This window comes from Phoca vitulina, unplaced genomic scaffold (assembly GCF_004348235.1).
Source record: "Phoca vitulina isolate PV1807 unplaced genomic scaffold, GSC_HSeal_1.0 scaffold56, whole genome shotgun sequence".
NCBI classification, from domain to species: domain Eukaryota; kingdom Metazoa; phylum Chordata; class Mammalia; order Carnivora; family Phocidae; genus Phoca; species Phoca vitulina.
In genome coordinates, this window is record NW_022589759.1 from 927,786 (window position 1) to 938,721 (window position 10,936).

Below are 10,936 nucleotides of genomic sequence, written 5' to 3' on the forward strand. Positions count from 1 at the left end.
ATGGACGGGGGTGTCAAGAGCAGGGACGGGGCCCTACCCTGCCCAGACCACGGGCCTCTGACCTCCTGTGGCACATGCCCTGCCCTCACCCCGCCAGGCCTTTGCTCACACTGGTCCCTCCACCCACACCGTCCTTGCCCCAGCCTGCCTGACCAGTCCCTCTAGGGCAGCCCCAACGCCATCTCCTCCAGGAGGGCTGTCCTCATCCCACGTGCCATCCTTCCCGCTTGTGCACACTTGGGGAATTCACTTCTGCCCGTGTCATCCTACCCGTGGCCTGCCACTGGAGGTGTGACCCTGAGCAGGTGTTGTGGTGAGCATGGTGGAGCTCATGCAGGAGGAGACCCTGCCCGGCCCTGCCTCCGCGCCAGTCCTCTCTGCACCTCAAGGGTCCTGCGGGAGGAAGAAGGTGCAGGGCCCAGAAGCTGGGGCTGGAAGTCAGCCCCGCGGACTCTCGAGGGAGCACCTGGCCTGGGGAGGAGCTTAAAACCCTGGGGGAGGGCAGGTGCTGGTGTGGAGGTGAGCAAGGGAGGCTGCCTTTCCCCCATCCCCCTATCCACCGATGTGGCATGTGGCTGTTCCTCAGCCACACTCTCTTCCCACTCCCTACCGAGGCCTGGCTGCAAAGCGTTTCCCCAGACCCTGAGGCCCAGGGCTGGGGGGCCTGGAGCAGGGCCAAGAAGCCCCCTCTGGGGCCAGGGGTTGGGACAGGAAGTAGGAGGAGCCAGGGAAAGCAGAGGAAGAGCAGAAGGATGAAGATGCAGGCTTCCTCCTGTCTCTCCTGGAGGGGGAGGACCTGGCTAAGTACCGGGTACCTGACCAGGTAACACCCCCGTGGAGCCCAGCGGAGGCCGGCCAGGGACCTCAGAAACGTGTGCGTGGGTTCAGAGGGACCGATGGCTGCAGCCCTGACCCTTTTCCAGGCCACTGTCCCTGGCCTGGAAGAGGGTTGTAGGTATGCCCAACCCTGCAAGGCTGGGGAGGATGGCAGGGCCCCAGTCCACACGGCCTTCCTGCTCCCTCCAGCATGTCCCCCTGGAGCCAGTGACCCTGAGGACAGACAGGCTCATGCCTGTTCCCCTCTGCCCTCCCTCGAGAGGAGCCTAGGGGCCATCCTGCCTCTGGGCTCCACCTGGGGTCATGCTGGCAGAAGCTGGAGGCCATCAAACTGAAGCCGTGGGCCCTGGAGCAGGCCCAAGGGCCGGAGACGCCGGGGGCGCAGGGCCAAGCCGCGGAGGAGGAGAGCGCAGGCGCCGTACTGAGCCCCAGGGCAGGTAGGAGCCAGCAGGCCAGGCCAACCCCTTCCCTGGTGGGTGGGCCACGAGTCCTTGGGCACACGGCTCTGAGCCCCCTTCCCTGTCGGTACATCTGGGTGGGCTGCAGCTGCTGCAGGCACAGGGCCAGCCCACAGGGAGAGTCTGGGGTCTCCATGCGTCGGGCCTGGCCGGGGCAGGTGTGCAGTAAGCCCTTCCAGAACAGTCCCTGGGGGTGACCCTCTTCCCTAAGGAGTGAGGAATAAGCCACAACTTATTGTTGTGAGGTGCCTGCCCTTAGCAGCTGCCGGGAGCCCCCCCACCTGCAGTGAGACCCGTCCTGAGGCCCCCCTCTCGGTAGGTTGCCCCTGCCCCGGGACCCCCGTGGAGAAGGTGGAGTCGGACCACAGATCCGTCTATGTGGGCAATGTGAGTCCGCGAGGGGGCAAGATGGGGCAGTGGGCACCCAGGGTTGGCCATCTCCTCCTGGCTTTGAGGATTAAAGAAAGGGACACAGGCTCAGGAGGGGAGAAGCCAGAGGACAGGACCTGACTGGGGGGTGGGCCGCCCCAGGAGGGAGCATGGGCCCCGTGTCCTCAGGCATTCTGGTTTCCCGACAGGAGCTGGGATTCAGCATTGCCACAGGAATCTCCCGTTGGCCAATCACCCTGGCCACAAATCCCACTGTAAAAAGCCACCTGTTGTCTGGACAGGCCAGATGAACTTAGGGGGTCATCTCACACATGGAGGGCGGACGTCTCTGTCTGCAGTCCACCCCCGGCAGGGGTGGGGGACCAAGGCAACGGCTACTAACTCCACCCCGGGGTCTAATCAACCTCTCTACCGAGAAAACATGCTGTGGGAGCCCCCGGGAGAGCGAGGCCTCTGCGGGAGGCCCCCCACCACCAGGGGCGTACCTGTGGCAGGTAGACTGCGGGGGCACAGCGGAGCATCTGGAATCCTACTTCAACCCCTGCGGGGAGGGCCACCGGGTCACCGTCCTGTGCGACAAGTTCTCCGGACACCCCAAGGGGTCAGTGCCAGCCAGGCAACAGGGAGCGGGGGGTGGGGGGCTCAGGGAGGGCGGCTCCGGAGGGGCCAGGCGCCCTGGGGTACTGTGGAGCCCAGGCATCCCGGGGTGGCCCTCCCCCGCCCTGCCCGCCTACCCCAGCTATGCCTACATGGAGTTTGCTGCCAAGAGCTCAGCCCAGGCTGCAGTGGAGCTGGATGAGAGCATCTTCCGAGGCCGAGTCCTCAAGGTGTGTTCCCTAAACCACGTTAACCCATGAATCCCTGGGGGACCAGGAAACGCAGGCACAGGGAGAGGCCACGACCCTTCTCCACTCCCCCAGTGTCTCTGGGCACATCCGCGGGTGGAGGGGTGGCTGCCTCAGGGCCCAGCAGGTCTCCACTGCATGGCGCGGCTCTCTTCCCCAGCTGGACACTTAGGGGATGCTGGGTCCACAGGGGCACATCACCTGACCATGTCTGTGGCTGGACAGTTCAGGTCTGAGTGGGAATTTTGAGGAGGCTGGGAACAAGTTAGGGTCTGATGCCCCAGAGCTCCACGCCCAGGAGCTGCGGGGTGTAACCGCTGCACAGCTGCCTGTGAGCCTCCAGCGGAGAAACCCAAGAAGGCTTCCTGGAGGCAGCTTTAGCCCTGGGCTCTGCCCTGCGCTCGATTAAGGCTGCGCTGGGGAGGCGGGGAGGAAAACAAGTGTCTCAGAGGGCCTCAGCCTTCGGCCCAGGTGCTGCCCAAAAGGACCAACTTGCCAGGGATCAGCTCCACGGACCGCGGGGGCTTGGAAGGACAGCGAGGCGCCAGAGGAGGACCCTTCCCCCACAGCAGTCTCCGGGGCGGGGCCCGCTTCAGACAACGAGGGCGGAACCGGTGGGCGGGGCCCGGTGGGCGGGGCCCGGGCGGGGGCGGGGCCTGCTTCAGAACGCGGGGGCTGAACCGGTGGGCGGGGCCTGGGGGAACCCGGGGCGGGGGCGGGGCCCGCTTCAGACCACGAGGGCGGAACCGGTGGGCGGGGCCCGGTGGGCGGAACCCGGGGTGGGGGCGGGGCCTGCTTCAGACCGCGGGGGCGGAACTGGTGGGCGGGGCCGGGGCGGGGCCTGCGCTCACGTCCCCCTTTTCTCTACGCCGCGGCCGTGGAAGGTTCTCTCTGTAGTATTCGCCGTATTGAAGGGAGAATGGGATTTTGAGAGTGGGGCCGGGGTGGGTCAGGAGTAAACAGCTGTGCTCTCGGCGGGAATAACTGCGCGGCGCCCCCAGCCGGAGCCATAAGTCTTGCATGAAACCGGACACCACGGGGGTGCAGGTGGGTCCTGTGCCACTCGGGGCTTTGGAAGGCACTGAGCAGAGCTTCAGGCAGCTAGCGCTGAGTCAGCTTGGGGCTCTCCAAGTCTTTTTAAAGAAAAGTAGAAATGTGTCTTAATGGTAAAGCATAAATTAAATGTCAGTAGTTTTTAAAAGCACGTGACAGCAGGCCTCCGGGTCTGTGCTGCCCCCCACAGTGAGGGACACAGCGTGAGGCACTGTGGGAGGGCACGCACCTTGGGCTCCTGGCCCAGGCCTGGCCCTTGTCAGAAGTTCCCCCCGCTGGGCACTCCGACTGCGGCCCCTCTGCCGCAGACACGCCCCACCTCCTCCCTGAATTGCAGTCTGTGCTCCTTCGCACTGCGGCGCTGGGGACGGAAAACTCCCTTTGCTCTGGACCTAAGTAGCTGCCAAGGAACCCTCGCTGGGCTGTTCCAAAGCCACTCGCCTTGTTAGCCTACCTACCAATTCTTTATGCCAGGAACAGAGCTGCTAGGGCTGCAATCCACAGGGGGGTCCAAAGGTGGGGTGGGGGGACCGCCACCCCTTGGCTCTCCACCCACATTTGTCTCTGGCGTCCTCTTAGGCCAGCTTCTCACTCCCCGTGATCTGGGGTCAAGTCTGCCCTTGAGTGGGGCGAACGATGCCCCCCTAAAAAAATGTCCACACCCTAATTTCCGGAACCTGCGAATGTGACCTTATTTGGGAAAAGGTCAGGATCATCCTGGATCATCTGGGTGGGCCCTAAATCCAATGAGACACAGACCCACAGAGAGGATGCGAAGAAAGAGGCAGAGATTGTAGTGTTGTGTCTGTAAGCCGAGGAACTGCTGGCGGCCATCAGAAGCTGGACAGGCACAGACCAGATCCTCCCTCAGAACCTCCCGAAGGAACTGGCCCTGCTGACCCCTTGACTCCTGACTCTGGCCTCTGGAACTGGGAGGACATTTCTTTGTTCTCTCCTGCCCGCTCGCTCACTCACACATGCACACCCCGTGAGAAGGTAGCAAGGAGGGGCTGTCAGGGCAGAGCCGCGTGTGGCCTGGACCAGGTGCAGTCAGGAGGGCGCAGATGAGGCTCGCCACCTGGACACAGTTCCCTGGGCTGAAGCTTATGTGGCACCGCGTGGGTGACACCAGATCCTGCCTGCTTGGCACCCAGGGGCTGCTCGCCCTCCACGGTGAGGGGGGATTTGCCTCCATCTTTAGGCGCTCACCATGCATGCTGGCAGTCTCCACCCGCCCACCCCCCCAAGCTGGTTCATTTTCAGAAGAGTTTTCCTGACCCCTTCTGTGTGGCTGCTCTGAGGAGAGAGCGGGCCTAGGAGTCCCTCCTCACCCCTGGATTTCAGGCCCAAGCCGACCAAGACAGAGGGAGGATGGAGAACGCTCCTGACTTGGCGGCCACCTGGGTGGCGAGGGCTCCAAGCGGTGAGCTGCTGAGTGGACTTACGTGGCTGTGCCTGGAGAAGACCAAGACATACAGGCTCCCTGTCTGGTCAGGGGCAGAAGGAAGGACAGGGAGCAGTCACCCGAACAACAGCTAGGAACTGACTGGGAGCGGCACCTAACGGGGCTCAGCTCTAGGGTGGAGTCCAGGCAGGCAGGTGGCCCACAAGGAGGCTGGCCTCAAGGTAGAGAACTGCTAAATGATGATGGGAAACCCTCACAGGACAGTTCCGTTGGCAGCACATGGGCCAGCACATTACTTCTGAGCCCTGCTGTTCTCAGGCTTACAATGGGGATGCTACCTAACGATGTGTGTGAAAACTCCTGAGTGTAAAGCACGTCTAAGGGCTGCTCTGTCTGCACCTACAGAAAAACCCAAATAGCACTGGCTTCAACAAGACAGCAGTTTATTTTATTTTCTTCTACAAAATGCTGACTATAAAAAGTCCTGGCCTATGTCAGCAAAACCCATCTTCCTTCTAGCTTTCTGCTCCCCATCCTTAGGAGATAAAGCTTTTCCTCATGCTTTCAAGAGGGCTGCCTTAGCTCCAGCCATCACATCCAAGATCCAGAAGGGAAAAGATGAGGGAAGCGTACTCCATCTGCTAGCTGAATCCCCCTTCAAAGTATCTTTCCTGCAAGTCTCTCCCAACACCATCCACTTTCATGCCATAACTACCTACCCTTGTGTGCTACGCAGAGTAGGAAATATCTTCTGTCTAGTCAACTGTAGCCAGTAACACTGGGGCTTTCTTAGCAAAGCAGCAAGCCGGCAACCTGCAGGCCCCCCCACAGCCACCACTCAGGCAGGAGCAATTACTACCAAAGCTCAACCAGAGGTGTGCGGTGGCATCTGAACCAGCGCCCATTGGTCGGTGCCTCTCAGTCCTACCCTAGGTGTTCCACCTGCCGCGGGAGGTGGTGTGCTGGGACCTGTGTTTAGTACTCACTCCTGACTGAGGTTCTGAGGGAGGACCTGTGTTTAGTACCCACTCCCTCTACTTCTCTGATTTTGAACACGACTCCCGTGTTCCTCAGACGGGAAGGGAAGGCAGTGCAGAGGTGTGCGAGTCTCATCCTGGCGCCAGCAGCCTTCCCTGTTGCCCAGGGGCCCCGAAGCTGCCTTCCTCCTGTCAGAGGCCTTCTCTGGCGCGCTGAAAAGGGGAGGGAGGGATTCGCAGCTGTCTTGGGGCCGAGACTCAAAGCCAGTGTGCCAAACAAATGATAAAGGGCACTAGAGCCTGGGCCAGCCGATCCAGAGGCACTGTCACTGGACTTGGCCGAGCAGGCCTCCGGGGAGGCAGAGTGCACATGTCCAATCACACCAGCTCCATCCCAAACGTGACCCCTCCCCCCGCCAGCTTGGGGGCCTGCGGGGGCAGCAAGTGAGCGGGGACTCCTCTAACCCAGCCTGGCCCCCGGGCCGTGAGGGACTGCCAGGTGCTCCCCGAGGAAGAGGCCTCTGGGGCTGCTCACTCCGTCCTCAGCAAGCCAGAGGCAACCTACGAGCCGAGTCAGAGCCCCCCGGCGCTGTAAGGGGTGCCTCCTGAGGCCAGGCGCAGGACTGGAGACATGAAGGCCCCTCCCCGCAGGGGGAGGTGTGTGGGCTGTATGGGGGGGGGGGAGGAGGGCCCTCGAGATCTGGCTCTGCCAGGTCAGCCTCTGGAGCAGAGGCCCACCCACAGGTCCCCCTGCACCTCCCTCCGCTCCCCCTGCAGCTGCAGCATCTTTAGGGCCCGAAGCTCCGTGGGCTCTCCCACCCGCCCCGTCCCTTCGCGCCTCCCTGCTCTGTCTGGTCCCCAAGCAGTGCGCCGTCCTGGAGAGTCCTGTGCTACACTCTTCAGTTAAACCCTCTGCTGACACAAGGAACACGCCCAATCCAATCTCAGAGGACCTTTAGTCTGCACGCACCGTGCCTGAGACCTTGCCCCCAGGCAGCCCGTCTGCGGCGCTCGGGAATAGGCAAATGATCATGAATCTCCCCCGAGCAGTACAGTTATGCCCACAGGGCCTCTCGTCCAGCACGGCAGCAGGGACCTCGCTCAGCACACCTGGATCATCATGGACGTCACCATGCCATCGAAGGCCCTGTGGACAGAGCCAGCCATCAGAGGAGCGGCTGGGGCTCTGCAGCACCGCCCATGACCCGGGACCGCGACAGTCCCTCCCCAGTCGGGTACACTCGGCCGCGAGGCCCGTGGCCTGCCACCCCAGCAGCGGGAAGCTAAGTCTCGTGCCCCCTCACGCCCTCTGCGGTTCCCACAGTCCTGCCGGAGCTGGATCTCCAGGGAGGGGTGGAGGGGCGGGGGCCCCCTGTCCTGCACATGGGATTCTCCTACCAGCACCTGCTTCTCTCACCCGGGGCCCGGGATGAACTGAGACACAGCATCATGGCTGAGGGAAGGCGCCATGGGAAGGGCCTGGCTCGGGTCAGGATCCTCTCACCTGCTGCCTACGAGGAGCCCCTTGGGAACCACATGTAGGCATGTAGGGAATTCCCAAGAGCAGATGTGGAATGTGTGCATGCAAACGCTTCTTTATACAATCGTTGTGATGTCCCAATGTCACGTCTGTGTCTATTGCAGGACTATGTGGAAGAAATCTACAATCCAATTTCCTAACTATTCAAGTTCAACGACCAAGACAAATGGGGCAGGAACAAGAGGACGTTTTCTCACGAAGGTCTTGCCACATGCCTGGGCCCTTACTGGGTTCTGTGGGGGCTCTCGGACTAACTGGGCATACCTGGGAAACCGAGAGGGCAAGGTCTATGCCCTGCCCTGCCCCCCAATCCTCTCCCGTCTGTTTTATATGTTGGATATCCACGTAAGAGTTTATTGTGAAAACAGGGTTCTGCTGCTTCAGAATCACCCACTCCTTAGAGGAACGATGCCCCTCGCTGAAACAGACCTTCCCTCCCGCACGTTGAGAACAACGGCTCTCAGCAAGGAAGGGTCTGCACAGCAGTCAGCTCACCTGGACTGAATGCGGTCCCCGGGGTTGTAGAAGGGATTGCACATCACATCCGTGTAGGAATTGTGCAGCTTCCGGAACATCTGAGACAAGAACCAATGGTGTCAGTTCACGGGTACACACGGCTGCTGCCAAATTCCTGACTTCTGAGCATCTGAGAACAAAGTGGAAGAGAGAAAACGCACCGGCCCAGGCACAGCTTGCAAACACCCGGTACTTACACTGCGGATCTCGTTGTCCCGAAGCGCTGTGTTGGAGGAATCCACCACCATGACAAACTTCACCTTGGAGTTGGTCACGTAGCCGTACCTGCACAGCTGGTTAGGGAACATGCATTGAACTCAGGGACTCTATGACACCACAAGACAGGGCACCACCATGGAGGGTGTGTGAGCCGAGGGCCATCTGCGCACAGCCCCTGGCTCCAAGGCCACTTTGGAGAAAGAGGACAAGCTTGCATCACAGAAGGGACCCCAGGGACCTCCCACAATACCGGGAGGACCCCACGGGCCATACTGGGTGGACCATACACTTCCTTGGGGCAGCTTTTGGCATTTACAGGAGGCAGCTAAGCCTCGTTCGGACTTAAGCTTTGGGGCCCACCTGCCCAGACCCTGGGGCACCTCAACTTCGTTCTCAATCACTTCCTGGCCCAGCAGTGCCAACTGCAAAACTGGAGGCCCAAGAATCAGGCAGATCCTGCCTAAAGCACCCATGCCACGAAAGGCCACTTTATCTGGTAGAACAGTGGCTCCCGGGCAGATGTCACGGAAGGCAAGCTACATTACTACTCGTGGGGCTATCTTTGCACTCCATGGGTTTCATGCCATTTGTCCCAAGGGACTGGTCAAGTTATGACGGGGGCCTATGGGGCTGGGCCTGGTGATGGAAGGAGAACTGTCCTTGCTCAGAGGTGGTGGCCCAGCAGACAGAGCCTGGAAAGCTGTCCTCACAGGCATGAAGGAGGAAGGTTCCTGGTTCTTCTGCAAACCAGACGAGGGACAGATGCAGACTGCCACACTTCTCCAGGGAATTCATGCCCAGCTTTTCCCACATTATCCTCCCAAGTAAAAAACGGTGTGAAATCTCAATTAGCCTCAAGCTGCCCTAATTCCCTTTGGTTGAAAGCTCTCACTTTCTTTCCAAGCGACATTGGGTCTTTCAAGGTCACCTGATCCTACAGTACACTTTGAAACCGGAGGCGGGATCTCCAAACGTGAAACCCTGTGGAGAGAGACCACCAGCTGGCAGGCCCCCCACCAAGTGTGAAGGATACACCTTGTAGTCCTCTGTGGGGTACAGCAGGCCCAGGTAGAGCTCCCTCTGGTCCACCAAGGCCTTCCCCATGGCAGAGATCTTCTCGTCTACCACGTCCAGGGATGTATGCACCATGTAGTGGAACTTCAGCTCATTCTCGGTGGGGATGCTGCGGATGTAAAGAGGATAATTCTGCAAGAAAGGATGCCGGAACTGAAATGCTGAGAAACCACCCTGGGCACACAGGCCTCGAGGATGAGGCCCCAGAGCACTCAGAACGGAGGACTGGCCAAGAGCCAATTAGCCACAGGGACACACACTCTCATTCTCTAAAACCCACTGCTTAGTCCTCCAAAGTGCTGCAGGCAGTGTCTTTGGGGAACCCAGTCAATCTTGAGGTTTACCTCTTGTCTGCACGGAGCATCACTAAGGGGGCAGAAACAGTGGGTCTGAGCACAGCCTGACAACAACCCACACAGCTGGAAAAGTCACTCAGCTTCTGTGCAGGGCCCAGTCCTAGCACGTGCTCTCCTCCCAGCCCATAAATACTAGCTGTTTCCCTATACGTACCTACTGCAATCTCTTCACGTTGGCAGAAGCACTGACGTGCCCTCTCACTAAACCCTGTTCAGGCTCAGCTCAAACCACCCTTCATCTCTGCATGGCTAATTCCTACCATCCTAACCCGAGGGGTTAAAAGGTCTTAATAGGGCTCCCACGTGCCACAATTCACTGATTCTGTCCCGTGCCTGGTGCTGCACAGATGGAATAAACACGATGCTGTCCCTAGGCTAATGGGGCTGATCTCTGGTGAAGGACAGTCCACAAACCCAACAAATAAATAACATGTCATGTGCTAAGACAGAAAGCATCCCTTGAAGAACTTCCATAAGGACCACCTCCCAAGCCTGGTCTTATAGAAGACACAGGAAACCAACGCTTTGTGCAGCAGGAAACCGCGCTCAGTCTTGGGATTCACAAACAGCTTTCTGGAGGAAATGAAATCTACGGCGGCCAGCGTGAGAAGACGGCAGTGGGTTTCCAAGTGCAAAGGCCCAGAGGCGAGAAAGCAGAGCCTGTCAGAGGAGCTCCAGGTTGGGTGGTGGGAGCGGCTGGCTAGGGGAGAAGGGCATGAGGCGACGAAGTTATTCTGACGTTACCGTGAGGCCCTGAGAAGCCCCTGGGGAGATCTGGGGCCGGGGCGTGACCCGCTCCAGTGAGGTTTTGGCGACAGCCCCGGGGCTGCTGCGCGGAGGGACCGCTAGCCGTGGAGCGGGCGGCGATGGGGCCGGGCGGGAGAGCGCAGTGCCGCAGGACGTGCACCCGGGGACAGCCAGGCTCGCGAGCGAGAACCGACGGGGCCGGCGGACGGACGGGGGACGCAAGCGGGGGTCCGGGGCCCTGCGCTCGCCCGGGGCTGACCCTCCCGCCGCTGCACACGCGGGCCTGGGCGGAGCCTCCCCCGCACCGCCCCCAGCTCGGCGCGGCAGAGCCCGTTCTTGCGGAGCCCTCGGGGCAGGGAGGGAGGCGGGCGCGAGGCGGGGGCCCGGGCAGGGATCCCGCAGCCCGCCGTCCCGCCCGCGTACTCACCTCCTTAGCGATCACCGCCACGCACACCGCCATCTTGGAGGCCCGCTCGGCCGCGTCACGTGACCCCGCCGCCAGTCACGCGGCCGCCTCGG

At 60.9% G+C, this 10,936-nt stretch overlaps 2 protein-coding genes across 4 annotated transcripts; one reads left to right on the top strand and one right to left on the bottom strand.

Annotated features, from left to right (window-relative positions):
- The first annotated feature begins 569 nt into the window (after positions 1–569).
- Positions 570–4,184, top strand: PABPN1L (PABPN1 like, cytoplasmic). Its single transcript, XM_032389794.1, is given in 9 exon segments — positions 570–681; positions 684–823; positions 1,151–1,255; positions 1,521–1,532; positions 1,599–1,682; positions 2,180–2,286; positions 2,425–2,512; positions 3,002–3,144; positions 4,163–4,184. Coding segments are annotated over 9 exon segments (813 nt in total).
- Positions 4,185–5,293: 1,109 nt separating this feature from the next.
- TRAPPC2L (trafficking protein particle complex 2 like) lies at positions 5,294–10,935 on the bottom strand. Of its 3 annotated transcripts, XR_004297659.1 has the most exons (6): positions 10,845–10,935; positions 9,274–9,446; positions 8,219–8,306; positions 8,001–8,080; positions 6,936–7,112; positions 5,294–6,178 (listed from the first exon to the last, which is right to left on the bottom strand). XR_004297659.1 is itself a non-coding variant. In XM_032389878.1 (5 exons), exons 1-5 carry the CDS (start codon positions 10,875–10,877, stop codon positions 7,067–7,069), a joined length of 420 nt encoding a protein of 139 aa, XP_032245769.1. In that variant the 5' UTR covers positions 10,878–10,935; the 3' UTR covers positions 6,903–7,066. The 3 variants fall into 3 exon arrangements, 2 of the variants coding, with proteins under 2 accessions (XP_032245769.1, XP_032245770.1); XM_032389878.1 differs by lacking the exon at positions 5,294–6,178 and having other exon boundaries at positions 6,903–7,112; XM_032389879.1 differs by lacking the exon at positions 5,294–6,178 and having other exon boundaries at positions 6,903–7,112; positions 9,274–9,423; positions 10,845–10,925.
- Position 10,936: the final 1 nt, after the last annotated feature.

Bases quoted from the DNA above. Each gene is read 5' to 3' on its own strand.
- TRAPPC2L (XM_032389878.1), bottom strand. From the start codon at position 10,877: ATGGCGGTGTGCGTGGCGGTGATCGCTAAGGAG. The intron at 9,447-10,844 runs GTGAGTACGCGG...CCTTTCTTGCAG, and splicing joins TGGCGGTGATCGCTAAGGAG to AATTATCCTCTTTACATCCG. The intron at 7,113-8,000 runs GTGAGCTGACTG...CTCTGTCCACAG, and splicing joins GGGGACCGCATTCAGTCCAG to GGCCTTCGATGGCATGGTGA.